Source organism: Python bivittatus, unplaced genomic scaffold, assembly GCF_059951505.1.
Source record: "Python bivittatus isolate LINGU-HERP-01145 unplaced genomic scaffold, Pbiv_v1 ctg000400_np1212, whole genome shotgun sequence".
NCBI lineage: Eukaryota > Metazoa > Chordata > Lepidosauria > Squamata > Pythonidae > Python > Python bivittatus.
This window is the reverse complement of record NW_028277073.1, coordinates 6,495,371-6,510,864: the sequence shown is the minus strand read 5'-3', so window position 1 is coordinate 6,510,864 and position 15,494 is coordinate 6,495,371. Positions and strand designations below refer to the sequence as shown.

Below are 15,494 nucleotides of genomic sequence, written 5' to 3'. Positions count from 1 at the left end.
TCTTAGCAAACATGTAAAAATGTATAGTTTTGGACTCAATGACTTGCATTTGGTCACCCCAAATGAGTTGTTGCTTTTACTGTATATCATGAATATTTCAGTCTGCCAGTTAGTTTATCTTTTTATTTTTGTTGGAGTGAGAAAAGTGGTTTTCTGTTACAACCTGTAACATCATCTAATGGTGACAAATACTTCAAAGAATTGAAAGAAGAAAGATTAAAAACATGGATATGCCGCTTTAATTCTTTTAAAAGCACCCCACCCATGCCTAAAGATATATAAACAGGATAGACTATAAGATTCTTGAGGTGTAAAAGATGACTATAAACAAAGGACTGTTTGTACTGAAAGCCAGAAAGATTTCCACTGGATAAATGTTTATCCAGAATATCAGAAAGATATCTTGAATTTCCAAGTGAACTCTTGGAGTTGAAGATACAAAATCCTTGCTCTTAATTGTTTTATCACTGTTGCGATTTATTCTTCTTCTGATGCATCATGCTTGAAATGGTGTTAGGTCATGGCCTCTGTTCATCACCTAGTTCTGGCCATGGGAGGGAAGTTGCAGAGTGACCCCCACAAGTCCACACGAGACTTTTCTGTATCAGGTAGCCCCTATGGCTTAGTTAGGTCTTTGTCTTGCTTTACCCCCTGTTGGTGTTTCAGCCTAATTTAATCATATCACAGAGGTCAATAACTCAGTTCCTCAAAGCTCCAAGTTCCTGTGTCATCCCTCTATGATGCATAGAACCCCCACATTAAATACTTTATTTGTTTTAAAAAAAATTAAAATGGCTGAAATATCATGAGATTGCCAAGTTCTGTGAGACTTTGGTATTGCACAAGGTTGTTTTGGGGGAAAGTCCTTTTGAAGATTTTGGTATTCTTTTGTAAGAGGTCTAGTATCTCATAAGTGTGATCTCTAATCTTTCAATAGTTCAGCTATTTTAAAACTTGTATTATTATACTGGAGCACCAAAAAGTTGAAAGGATGACTAACTCCTGCAGTACAGGATATTTGGTGTTATGTTCCCACCTAAGCCATGTAGTAACCTCAGCTGAAAGATGGAGGTATGCCATGATCACCTGGCTCAGTGGGATTTGACCATGATAGGTAAAAAACTTTATTCTAATCCAGGAAGACCATTTTTACATTCTTAGTCTTGCTTCTGCTTAACATAAATGGAGGAGGCTCAAAATTGTTTATCTGTTGCAAACTCTGATAAAGTGGTTGTATGTCAGGGTTGACTCAAGACGTATTGCAGCAGTAGAAGACCAAATACCACCCCTCTGTTTGATGTACGGGAACTTGACCAATGGTCATTTATACATATGATTGGAAGGCATTCTTCACAGCAGTTAAGAATAAGCTTTTGAGTCAAAGGTTAGGCTGTGTTGCACACTATCCTCTCCTCTAGCAGAAGGAAATAACCAAGGAATTCAGCAGAAAAAATTGGGGCAGGAGGATAGCCAGCATCATTGGCCAGTTGTTGCTCCTGTGTTCTGCCTAATGATAGAGCCAGCCCTGGGGAAGCTAGGATTCCAATTTCTGTTTAGCCATAGAGGGACTTTAGGGCAGTCACCATTCTTTGAATAACTCCCTTACAAGCTTGCCTGGTTTCAGTGAGGAGAGAATATCTACTGTACACCTGCATCAAACTCCTGGTAGAAAGTAGTACAGAAATAGGCTACTAAAGAATATTTTTCTCAGATCTGTGAGTTATTCTGGACTTGGCCATCTTTTTCTCTGCTGTGATGTGAGACTCTTTCTTTATAGTTGAAATTCACCTGCTAGGATCTTCTCCTCTTTTTGCTGTTTTTGAGCAGTGTTTTTGTGAGAATAATTTAGCTTTGCTTTTGAAGTGACTTTCAGGTTGCCCTCACAGCATGTAGTGTGTGTCTTCACCAGCTCTAAAAAGTTAGCCTTTGGAAGTCACTCTACATATAAACACAGTTAATGTTTATATGAAATTCAAGCACAGTAACAGCTCTTCTTAAACAATGGAATTTTTTTTCTTGAAACATATTTTTCAGGCAAATGCATCCTTGTGAGAAGCAGGCAAAACATGTCTGTAACACATGGTAGGTCTCTAAGCCAACTGCCCACCATGGGGTTGACAGACTTCTTGTTTTTGTTGTTGTTACTTTCTGGGGCTGTATATCTAACACCTAGCACATCACCTCAATTTATGGTTATGTTATCTTTATGTGGTAGGTTGCACAGGTTGTGGAGACTTGATATATGCACAGTCCAGTCTTTTTTAAATAAATAAGAACAGGCTTTACAAAATACATAATTTATGCTCCTCTGAATGTATGATAGGATCTCAGTAAATATCCTTTCAAGGGCAACCATAAAATATGTTACAATTATTCTTCTTTTTTAAACTCTGTTGCATAATCTCTGCTCTTGGGAGCAGTAGGGTTTGAATGGGCTTAAATTTGGTTGGATTTGTGCCATTATTATCATTTCTTTTAACATGTGGATGGAAATAGTCTGTGCAGGAAAATATTCAGTTCTAAGCGTATTTCTTAAATCTTTTTGATAAATGACTTCAGGCCGGATTTCTCCTAGAGGATAACAAGTAAATATTAATGAAAGGCAATTATATAATCTAAGATTCCAGTGGATCCTTGCCAAATTCCCTCTGTTCCAAAACCAAATGAAGCCTCTTTGCAATCATTCAAAGCTCTATTTTTTCCATACAGAGAGCCAGCGTAGTTAAAAACTGGAGGTAGATCAGGAATATTTTATCTAAATTGCACTCAGTTTTGAAATTCATGATGTGGTATTAACAAGTCATTATCTCTGAGCTTAGCCTGTGTCACGGGAGTTGACATGAGGATAAGTGGTCAGTAATGGGGACCATGAATGTGTCCATATGTTTCCTGGAGGGGTAATGGCGCTTTAAAAGTTGAGTTGCCTGAAGAACAGAGGTCTCTGGATGATGTCTTTGTTAGAAAATCATGATCTTAAACAAGAGTCCCCAACCCTTGTTGGAATCCTCACAAAATGGCTGTTGAGAGATTTGCCTATCACAAGATATCTGTCACAGTGACATAACCACATACAAAGTACTAGCTTGCCAGCATGCCATCCCCACTGGCAACCCCCTGGGCTAGTATATTTTGTACTCCCCTTGATCCTTTTTATTTTCTAAGAACTTTGGGGCTCAGTTAGATTCCTAGAAATAAAAGTTTAAGCTGATATTTTGCTTGTTTATCATTTTTTAAAATTAATGTTTTAAAAGTGGGTTGGAGACTCCAAGTTGGGAAGGCTAGTTCCCTAAAACAACTAGAAAGAACTTATGTCATAGATTATAGGGGTAGAGGAAATAATCTTGGGACTTCCAAAGTCAGAGGTAGGCAGTGCTGCAGTCCTAAAGATATTTTTGCTGAAAATTATAGATCAGAGGACATTTGCAGGGGTGCTAAGAGGCTAGTGAAAAATCCTATTATTGTGTAATTGTGATAACATTAAAAGGGAAGTCATAAAGGTGGGTACAAAAATCAGCATCTTAATACACTCTGCTCTTACTTAATAAAAATGGAAGGTACTAATAACCACAGGGCAGGGATACCTTGTCCTGTACCTGTCATGACCTGTAATGTCATCATGATTTGAGAAGCAGCATTGATAAGGCTAAATGATTTTCTTCCAAGATATTTAGTGTGCCTTGTTGTGGGTTGTTTGTAGCATAGTGTAAGTAGTAATTTACACTGAGAGGCAAATTTACATTATCTGCATCTCTTTTTCTCTCTCAATATATGTATAAATGGATTTGATTCATTGTGATAAGTAGTTTAGCGTTCCATAACACATATTCAGTTGCCTGGACTGTTATATCTATTTATGTTGTAGAAGAACAGCACCAAAGAGTATTTCCTTCAGAAGACATTACAGAGACTTGAACGCTATTTCTTCTTGATTGCTTTCAATTATTACCTTCATGAACAGGTGAGCATTCCTCCATGAATCTTCATCTTGCATTTTCCAATTCCTGCCACAGCCAGGTGACTTTCAGTAATCATGTTTGGCCAAGTACTGTCTCAAAGACCCATCTTTTTCCTCATAGTTAGGCAAGGTATAGCTCAGATGTTCAAATATTACTAAATTCCAGCTCCCATTAACTCAAGGCAGTAAGGAATAATGGAAATTCATTTTGACAACATTAGAGAATCATATCATGCCTATCCCTGTTATGGCTACTTATTGGGGGGGAAAGAATAAAATATACAAGTGAGCCCTCCTGTGGGAAGACAGTTCCACAGTGTAGGCAGTACAGCTGAAAAATCCATGTACTTCAGTCATCAAACTTCAGGTCCATTAACAGGTTTGTTAATTAAAAGGCCTGTGGGGCAGGCTGTTAGAAGCTTGGTTTCAGATAACTGAGCTCTGTCCTGAAGAATTTTGCACAAATATGGGACAGAAGCTGTATGGTCTACCAGTGAATTGATGTGAACATGGAACTCCTCACCTTTCTTGATAGAGAAATGTCTGATGGTAAGATACTTTCATAATTGCTTCTTGATGGTAATCTCTTGGATCTTGATCTGTCCAAACTACTGAAAAAAGTTGCCTTGTGTTGCCAACATCATCACTCAAACATTGTTTAGTTGTATTAAAATTAAAGCAACTAAAGCAAAAAATTAAGTATTATGTTAATATTTAACGTAATTTAACATAATTTAAATTAATATTTTGTTAATTTAATTATTTAATATAATTTAACATAATTTAAATTAATATTTTGAGGCCTAATAAAAGAAAACTTGAGCACCAGTGTCAAATCTGCACATAACTTTGGCACTGTGTTTGCCTACTAAGTCATCCAAAGAGTTTGAGCACTATTAATATGCAGATAATACCCGTCTCTCATTCTCTTGGCCATTAAAGTCAGATGAGACAGTGAAGCTGTTGGACTGATGTCTGGATTCTGTAATGGGCTGGATAAGGAACAATAAGCTATGATTGAACCTTGATAAGATAGATTGTGGTTTGGTACCTTACAGTTCCAAGAATTTGGTAAAGTCTCCAATTCTAGATGGGGTTGTGCTCCATCAGAAGGAGTAGACATGCAGGCTTAGTATTCTTCTGGATCACCTATCGCTTGAGGTCCAAGTGTTCTCATAGCCATATGTGTGTTTGGCCAGCTGTGAGTAGCCAGTTGTCTTGGACAGGAATGGACTGGCCATAGTAGTACATGTTCTAGTACCCACATGATTAGACTATTGTGGAGCATTTTACATGAGGCTTCTCATGAAGTTGACCCAGAAACTGGAGGTGATGTAACTTTTTAGAGACTGTGTCACACCAGGGTTAAAGGAACTGCGGTGGCTACTTATACACTGCCAAATTTTAATAATGATATTTAAGATCCTAAATGGTTTAACACTAAAACTCCAAGGAGCACATTTCTTGATATGTATATACCTGAACATTAAAGTGTGAGTAGTAGCAAGGCTTCTTGGTGGAGGTATCACAAAGTGCCTTCTCTGCTATGGTGGTCAGCCAGACTGGTGCCAACATTATTATTATTTTTTTTTCCCCTGGAGCCAGGTAAAGATCTGGCCTTTTACAATACATTTGGAACATAATAGCTACTGCCTGTCCTTGATTAATTATTGCTCCTGAAAATCTGTGCCTCTCCAGTATTAAATTGAGGTCGTTATAGTTTTACTCTTTTAAGATTTTAACATTTCATTTTTTATCATCTATTTAATGAATATAGCCACCCTGAGATTCTTGAGCTGTGTGGGCTATAAACACCTTAGTCTGCATCTCTAAGACCTGAAGCAACTTGTGAATAGGCTACCTGATGGGACTTTGCTTGGATAAACCTGGTTGAGTGCCTCTGTGCTGTGTATGCTGAAAACCTCAGAGTGCCATCTTGTGGCCACTCACCTGTTGACTTTCTTCGCACTGGTGCTTGCCCCATGGAATATTCTCTGCCCTGAAATTTGTCAGGCACCTTCTGTTATGTCTTTTAGATGCCTGTTAAAACATCTGTCTTCAGTCAGGCTTTCACTATGTAAAAGTTGGATGAGTGGAAATGGAAGGCACCTCAATGACCTGAAAACTAGTTCTTTTGATGAGTTGATGAGTACAGTTCTTGGGGTCACCCCATGTTCCTGAAACTGTTCTTTTCTTCTTTCTTCTGGGCTGGCAGTATCCCTTGGCTTTCGCTCTCAGTTTTAGTAGATGGATCTGTAGGCACCCTGAACTGTACAGACTTCAAGCAAATATGAATCTGTCAGAACTTAGAATCACAGGGGAGCAGATAATAAAGGGAGTACGGGTGCTGGTGAGTGTCCTGTTTTGCATTCTCTTAATTTTTGCATTTCTCTATTAGTGTCCCTTCCACAAAGTCAGAGCCATTGTGCACAACGGTTCAGTTAACATATTACTATAAAATATTCTTGTTGCTAAAGTTCAACTTAGTTCAGAGCTAGGATTGTTTTTCTCCTCTCAGGTGCCCTGAAAGTAATTTGTAATCTTCTTCTAATGTCAGGTTCTTAAGATTCTTCCCTGCATTTATAAGGGAAGCAACATTTTTTTTTACTTCTAAGGGTTATGCCAAACTTTGCACATGCTAACATAGGTCACCTCTTCCATGATTATCTGCAGAGAACAAAATAAGCTTGTGCATCTCAAAACAACAGTTTTTTTCATTCATGTAACCACAGCTATTACTGTTCTTTCTTTGGAATTTGGGTTGGTTGAAGGAAGACTGTTTTTATGATAGAAATAAGAAATATTCAGTTTATCCATAAAATGGACAAAAGCTTCATAATTTTATCTCTGCTGCAGGTTGTGGATGAACGGTTTTCTCCAGATGTTCTTAGCACTGTCAAAGACATGAATGTGGCCAACTTCCGGAGGGTCCCCAAAATGCCTGTGTATGGAATGGCTCAGCCTAACTCCAAGGTAAGTACATTGCTATGTCGTTTCCAGAAAGAGATTGAGATGGGACCAGGTAAATGCAAACCTTATTCCCAAACTGGATTTTAAAGAGGAACTATACTGATGTTTTTAGATTTTTCAAATTGGTACTTAATAGAATCTAGCAGAAACAGTAATACATCATAGAAATAGATGTTTGTCAACACTGCTTTGCGGCACTCTTTGAAAACAATTGTGGAACTTTTTGAAAGTCGTAATATTTTTCCTACTGTCTTGGCCATTATCAGAATTCTCTGTCCCATTGCCTGTCTCCACTCTGTCTCATGTGGTCAAGGCCAAAGATCTGCTTTCAACACCTCCCTGCTCAGAAATGCTTGTTGCACTAACTTCACTTCAGAGTGCCTCTTATCAAAGCTGATCTGAAAGAAACACCAGCAACTGAAGGTTTCTCTACAAGTTCTTTGATTTATTCATGTGATTTACTTGTAATAGCCTAGGGCATGGGAAGATGAGACTTATCATCTGTAGACTTTTGTAAATATTTTTTCTTGTTTTCCTTTTTAAGACATCATGACTTCATTACCATTTCTGTTTAGGCAATTGGGAATGTCTTGAACTACCTGACAGATGCAAAGAGGAAACATTCTCACATCTTATGGATTAATCTCCGCGAAGAGGTTGTTCTAGAAGAGAATGAACAAACCTATACCCTCCGGGAAATTGGCAATCTGGAACAGCAGATAACAGTACCTGTAGTGTCATCAGAACAACTAGAGGTGAGCCATTGGATGCATGAAGTTTCTGTTTCTTCCTCTGCACACTTGTGCTACTAACAAATTTATTTTTATCCGAAGAGGTCTTGATAGCATATCCAATGAGAATGAATTCAGTGGTATGCTGTGGAGATGATATACTGATGGAGAATAAGCTCTGGTAGGTAGGAGTGATCCATGCTTTCTGTTTGTGTTCTCCTTCCTGAGTAATTTCCCAGGTGAAAAGAATGCATTTCCTTGCACTTACTCTTCTGCAAGTAAAAGAGGGAAGAGAAAATGCAAAATTACTGATGTTTCCTTTTCCACGTTTTACAGTCTTAAGACATCAGTTGGATGAGTTCACTACTTAAAGCAGATAAATTTGTATGTCATATTTCTTTATTGACATAACAGTTTTTCTCATGGCCACATAAGTGTCATCATCAACAATGTTTTAAATCTAAAATGAACTGAAACATGTTTTTCCAGTTCATTTTCAGAATGGCTGTAGGATATGCTCTTCCTGTAGAATTTATTTGTTTATTCAGGTTGTACCTGCTGTAATCAAGTAGCCTCTTGTCAATTCACAACATACAGTAAAATTTTTTGTACATTCATAGTAAAAAAAAAAAAAAATCAAGTCACTCAACAGGTGATTTGTGTCATTTTGATTGCAGCATGTCCCTCTGAAGCAATATGATCTTTGACAATCTGATATCAATTAGGAGGCTGTTCCATGGAGCCCCTTTCACATCATGAAAGATTCCTAACCAGCAATCATCTGAGATTTGATATTCAGTATTTAGGAATAAGTCACTATTGATATTTTATCTACAGTACTTGTAAGATGCTAAAATTGTAAGCCAGGATTTTGTAACCATGAATTGTTGAATGGCCTAATTTGCACATAACATTAAGTTGTAATGAATGAGTTCATACATCATGCTAACCGATAACACAGCAACATTCTGACTTCATGTGTGAACAGTTCTGGAAAAGAGAAATATTCTTTTCATTAACTAGACATAATCATATGGAGTGGATTTTTAAAGGTAGAATGCTCTTTTATATTATGCAGGAAAATATGGGTTAGTCAAACATTCCTTGGCATGGGAGCAGAAGATAATCTTTTATTCTCCAGTGTGTATTCTAGAAAAAAAATATTGTGAAATACAATGTTTTTGGCAATAGGTGATTAAAGATAGGCATCGATTACTGTAGAAGTAGTAGGCAAAGTCATTTCTTCATGCAGTGTTGGTGCTTCTTGGCAATAGCTGGGTGCATGTACTTTTGTGCATCTGTATATGACAGTAACAGCCCAATTCAATCATATTTGAAGGACCTTCATGTAAAATGTTTTTCCAGATTCTATAAACCCTTGTAAAGGTGTGTAAGGTGTGTATCACAACATGTTCTGGGGGTGGAAAGACAAAAATGGGCATCATTAATACTTTTCTTCTGTTCTTTCTACTAAAGAGGCATCAAGGCACCGCATAGTAGATGTTTTTCCTAGTCTTTGTCCTGCTTAGTTGCAGGGCCTGTTTATTTTGCACTGTGCTCACTGCAGTTCAGATAGCGGTCAATGCATTATGAAATGAGGGGTTTCGTTTTTCAGTTGGCTTTTTGCAAAGTCTGATGCTAATTTGAGGACCAAGTCACTCAGCTGTGTTCTAGACCTGTGGCAGGAATGGAACCTGGGTTTCGCTGCTCCTAGTCCAGCACTGTAATCACTACACACACTAGCATAGCAGAGAGCAATAAAAATGAAAACTCAGAGATTTTGAATTATGTAAGTTTTATATATATATATATATATATATATATATATATATATATATATATATAAATAAAACTTACATAATTCAAAATATATATATATATATATCGGCTTTGTTAGAATCACCGTAACTTGTACAGAGATTTTATATTGGACAAGAATGAATCTTTTTTCCTTGTGAAATTACCCAGCATCTTTTTGTTCAATGAATTGTTTTCCATTCATTTCTGCATTGTAAAAAAGCCCAATCTCCCTGTGTGCATAATAGAGAAATTCAGAGCCAGCCAGTTGCTCATGTGAATAGTTGGTTTTCTGTTTCTGTGCCTCAGTGTAAACTCTAACTTGGTTCCCTCCACATGTGTTTCTATAACCCCTTTCACATTGGAAAGATGGGCATTGTATGAGGATGCCTGTACCTGGAGGGCATCAGGCTTGGGAAAATTAATATTTCTCGAGGGTAGAACAGAAACAGATGAATGACTTTCTTGTTTCTTTGGCATTGCTGTACCCTTCTTCAGAAACTGGAATCTGTCTTGAAGAACGATCTGTTGAAATCCCAGAAATGGATTGAGGTTTATTTGGAACAGGAGAAGCAGATGAAAATGTTTAAATCATGCCTAACCATGCAGGAGATATTTAACCAGCACAAAAGCAGTTGCCAGGGGCTGGCATACAAACGGATCCCAGTTCCAGACTTCTGTGGCCTGAAGGAGAAGGTAAGCGCATAGAAATGCCACATCTGCTCTTTGGTGTAGGTGAAAAGCTTCACCTGGCAAGTTTCCCATTCTATATTCCAGCCTTTACTTGACATTGTTTGTGTGTATCTGTGTGTACAAGAGAAAGAGGAGGAGAGAAAGAAGTCAGTTGTGAAACTGTAATGTGTAGTTTGGTCTTAAGATTGTTTCTTTTAACTATGCTTGTTCTTCCTTTCTTCCTTGAGCGTGTCCTGGGGTAGGCAGTTTCACATTGCCAGATTTGCCTGTTTCTGGGAAGAAATTTGTTTGTGGCGTTGTTTACAAACACACAATCCCAAACATATGTTGATACCTTGTCCTGTTTTGTCCAGTTTATGCTTATTATTTGATTTTATTTTTGTAACTCGGTTTGTTCTCACATAAATGCTATATAAATAACATCTATCATGACTACTGCTGCTACTATAAGCACATTGCAGCCTTCTGTTGTTACTGACCCTCAGAAAAAAGATGGGTCCTGCTTGTTTTATTTGAATATTGTTAATGTACTCATGTTGGCCTAGCATTTGGGTACATTCATCTCACTTCAGCTACCAGAAAAACAATTTTCATTCTGAGACTTCAGCTCTGCTGCTTACTTAAGTAACCCATGTTCATGAACATAAATAGGGAGGAAATTTTGAGAAAGTGACCTAATTTGAAGGAAATTGAATTCCCTGATATTCCATGTTCCATAGTCAGAGAAGCTTAATGTATGTGCAACCCATCATTTATGATAGACATTGACAACTGAGGTTGTTTCCTGTGCCACAAAAGTAAATTCTAGGGGCTGGTTTGGAATGATTTTTTTTTTTTTTTAATCTGCGCTCAGTCGTTACCGACTCTGCAGTGACTGCTTGGACGAGTCCTTGCAGTTTTCAAGGCAAGTGTTTCGGAAGTGGTTTGCCAGAGCCTCCTTCCTAGAGCAGAGCCCAGCTGGCGAGCGCAGGAGGCGGGGTTTCCGTTGCTTCGCGACCTTTTCGGGCGCGCACGTTTTTTTGCGCTTACTGGCAACTGCTCCCGACTCCTTTTTTGCAAGGTGCTGCCAGCATTTTTCCTCCCACCGGAGTGAGAGTACCCATTTATCTACTCACGTGAGTTTTCGACCTGTTGGGTTGACAGGAACTGGGGAGGAAACAGGAGCTCACCCTGCTAATGCGAAGGCTGGACTCGAACCGCTGAAGCGTCGACCATTTCTGGCCGGCAACTTTCAGCATCATTAAGCCGCTGCGCCACTGCGCCCCCCTTGGAATGATTAGCAAACTATTATTAATTGAAATCTATACATCTGCCAATATCTGTGTGATCTTATGACATTAAAATATATTTATTCTAATGTTAACAATATCTCAGAAGGTATCTTGCCTATGAGAATAGGAACACACACAAGAAGGACAGATTATTGTACTTCTCAATAACTGGAAGCTATACATGTCATTTACACACTAGGTCGAGTTTTAAAGAACAGGTACAATCAATAAATAATTACTCTTCTCAACTTGTGTGGGGTCCAGTTTCAGTTTGTTACTTGAATTCATCTTAAGTGATTTGGAAGTTAACAGAAAAGTTCTAGTCTGAAAAAAGAGCAGTTTACTCATGACATCTTTGGTTTCTGTCTATAGGATTTTGATCAGATGCTGGAAGCCATGAGGGGTGCTTTGGCTGAAGACTCTCACACAGCCTTTGTGTTCAACTGTCACAGTGGCAGAGGAAGAACCACAACAGCCATGGTTATTGCTGTCCTCATCCTTTGGCATTTCAATGTATGTGCTCCTTTGGAGAGACATGGCCCATTCTCTGAACAGTCTAGAATTCTGTAGGAAGCGGTACCTGAGATCATGAATGAAATCCTCAGTGGATTGTGCAAAGCGTATCAGATTCCACATTTGTCTCAAAGCTTGCTGGCTTCTGGATCATGGGTTTTAATCTTTCAAACTACTTCGGGAGCTGCATATCTGGAAGAGCAAGAAATAAAACATGATGTATGACATCTTTCCATTGATGTGTGCAGATATTGGCAGTCTTTGCAATCTACCTCTGAGGAAGTGTGTTAAGCAAGAGCTTCCTGGTCTTTCTAAAATCATCCTTGTCTCTTCAGCCATTTAGAAAAGTTTGTCATGATTTGCTATTCCAGATGGCCCTTGGAAAGCGACCTTATCCTAATTCTGATTATGTTGCCCCTTGTTGAAATATGTCTTCCTTTTCTGTTGGAATTTGATTTTTAAAACAATTTTAAAAAATTAGGTTAATGTGGACTTATATGCTCATGTTTAATTTTTGTTATGGATCATGATTTTAATATAAATATTCCAAGTTGTGCTTAATCAGGGCAGGGGTGTCCAGACTGTTTCCCAGGCAGCTGGAGTTCTGTGAAAGCTTACAAGGTGGTCTTCAGTGGGAAATGAAAGAATAACAGAGTGCCGTTGGAAACAGCTCTCTCAGCTCTGGCCAGAGAACAACTTGAGATGTTTTTCCAGAATCAGTGCCTGTTTGTTTCTGATATAAAAGCATTTAGTCTATTGTCATGTCAATTCTATCCTTAAGAATGTCAGAGCCAAGCCAAAGGTTGTTTTCTTTTTTGCAGCATAGCCAGGTGGAAGAGTTGGAATTTGATCAACCTTGGCTTGTTGCTTCATCTTAACAAACTCTGGCTAATTTGTTTATAGTTTGGCAGTAAGTCAATTTCGATCCCTAGGTTATGGACCTAATTTGTTAACCACAGTTTGGGATTTGAGCAGCACGTTGAATTGCACATAATCAGAAAAATAGTTACTATATTTCTATACTGAATTATTCCCAAAGTTCTCTGCCATTTATAACCTTCATCAGTCCTTCAGTATACCATAACAGTACTTTTTAAGTCATGCCCATTATTCCCAAAATTGTTATTTTCATTGTCTTATGTTAATGATAGGTGTCCTGAATGACAGTGACCTTAACTCACCGAGGCCATTATGATCAGCTTGGTGCAAGGAACAAATTTGGACCCATTCTGCAGCTGGGCCAAGAGAAGAGGGGAGAAGAAAGGGTGCCTGTAGCTGAGGCTTGCAACAGCACACTCTTCTTATGTTAGACAGACTTTGCTAGAAAGTTTGCCATGTGCACTTAAGAAAACACTCCAGAATCCCGTGCAGTGCCGTAGGGTTTCTTGGAGAGGGGGATGTAGAATGCCCCCCCCCCCCCGTGTGTCTGTGTGTGCCCTTGAATCAGTCTTGACTCCTGGTGACTGCTTGGACCTGTCCCTACAGTTTTCTTGCCAAGGTTTTTTGGAAGTGGTTTGCCCTTGTCTTCTTCCTAGGGCTGAGAGGGAGTGACTGGCCCAAGGTCACCCAGCTGGCTTCGTGCCTAAGGCAGGACTGGAACTCCCAGTTTCTAGCCTGGTGCTTTAACCACTATGCCAAACTGGCTCTCTGTAAAATGGTTTATCGGTGGTCCAAAGATTTTTGAACACTGAAAGATGTAGTGGGTTACAAAAGAATACATTTGTTATAAATCAACACAGAGAAAGAAAAGGAGTACCGGAAATTATTGGTAATCCTGGTTTTACTATATCTCTTAAATAGTATATTGCCAGCTTCTTAAAAGGGGGGGGGGCACTGTTTTAGCTTTTCCATGGCTTTAAAGTCAAGGCTAAGGCTGTCTTCTTGCTGCAGGGAATCCCTGAGATAATGGAGGATGAGATCGTGAGTGTGCCTGATGCCAAGTACACAAAAGGAGAATTTGAGGTTGGTGTCTTCTAATCAATATGCACTTTGTATATTCTTAATATAATACTTTTCCAGTAGAGAACCTTCACGTTCATAAATAAATGCATTGGCTGAGTTTGTGTTTCATGCCAACCCTGCTGCTTGAGATTTATTCAGTAAGACATATTTTAATTTAGCAATGGGAACATGCATGAAACAGAAGCCATCTTAAACAGCTTTGAACAAAAAAGCTCAACCTGAAATGTTGTATCAACATGAGTTCTAAACTGGCTGGGCTCTGATAGAGCAAAAATGTTTTAAGTGTTCTGGCCCCTTTTTATGTAGGTTTCCCTACCTGACTTCCTTAGTGAGGCCAGGTAATAGATTTGCATAATTCCTTTTTTAGCCTCTCTGCCAGGCACAAGTGCAGTAAAAGCAATTGGGGGTTGCTCACATGTAACAGTAATGGCCAGCCCCCCCCTCCCCCGACACACACACAAAAGATTGCTGGTGCTTTTAGACGAGGAATAGCAATAACATCACAGCAAGAGGCAAGAGCTGGTAGAGAGTGCACGCACTCAACGCTTAGCTGGTCAGCCAAACCAATCTATCCTTTGCATTTTTGAATACATCTTGATGCTCAGCATGAACAAGGAACGAGAGAATGAACAAAATGTACACACACGTACCAAAGCTGAATAGATGAATTACATTAAGAGCATGCTAAAAGCCTTGGTGTTTATACATTAAGAGCAACATTTTTGCATTATTTGTTTGCAAAGTAAAACTTTGCACAATGCATGAAGACCCACATGCATTCTAGCAGCAACCCACCCCAAAAAACTCTTTACACCTTTTTACCAGATTTTTTCTTTGAATAGTATTGTACCAGACAGATCAGTGGATATGCAGCTTCCAGCTATCTTCCTTTTGGGCTTAACTATTGCATTTCTTTCAGTTTTCCACTCTGTATAACCTGCCCAGTGTAAACCTGGAACAGCAGGGACTATGGTTGATCCCAGCAACTCTACTGAGCAGGCTGGAACAACTTTGACAAGAAGCAACACAGCTACTAACCAGACAATAACAGAATACTGGCAGCACAAAGAACAGACAGAATACTTGAAAGGTTGCTGCTCAGAATGATTACAGCATGTTTTGACTGAACAATGAGCATCTCCCATCTCTGCTGCTGCCTCTACAGTCGTAGAGTAGTTGGAGGAGTGCAAGAGATCCCATTGGAGCATGGATGTCCCCAGTGGGGTCAACATCTGCAAGATGGCAGGTGTGGCATTGCAACCCAAGCTCTGACCCTTTTGTATATGTGTGCAATGTAAATGCTTGTACAGAGGGGGCGGGTCTTGGATAATGAGATTGTACCTGCCTCCTCACAAGTTTTTACACAGTTACCATAGAAATGGTCCACAAACTGACCTTATTGAACTACAAGGGTTCAATAAGCAAAGGGCATCGGTGCAAATACTGGATAGTGTGGCATTTGTCTATTTTAAACAAAGAAGGAAGTCTTCAGTAGATGAAAGGGTAGCACTGACCATGTGTGATATATGAAAACCAATGCAAATTCCTGGAGTTTTGGTAGGGATAGGTTTTGTATTGGCAAACAGAGTCAAGTATGCATCT

The 15,494-nt window shown here is 38.9% G+C and overlaps 1 protein-coding gene across 6 annotated transcripts in view; it reads left to right on the top strand.

Annotated features, from left to right (window-relative positions):
• PALD1 (phosphatase domain containing paladin 1) overlaps positions 1-15,494 on the top strand; it is a 106,680-nt gene that overhangs the window by 44,381 nt on the left and 46,805 nt on the right. For all 6 annotated transcript variants that reach the window (XM_088144367.1, XM_025173644.2, XM_088144369.1 and 3 more), the window contains exons 11-17: positions 3,863-3,958; positions 6,171-6,305; positions 6,812-6,928; positions 7,501-7,680; positions 9,952-10,149; positions 11,790-11,930; positions 13,821-13,892. In XM_088144367.1, the coding sequence (XP_088000493.1) occupies positions 3,863-3,958; positions 6,171-6,305; positions 6,812-6,928; positions 7,501-7,680; positions 9,952-10,149; positions 11,790-11,930; positions 13,821-13,892 (939 nt within the window). The remainder of the gene's footprint in view (positions 1-3,862; positions 3,959-6,170; positions 6,306-6,811; positions 6,929-7,500; positions 7,681-9,951; positions 10,150-11,789; positions 11,931-13,820; positions 13,893-15,494) is intronic.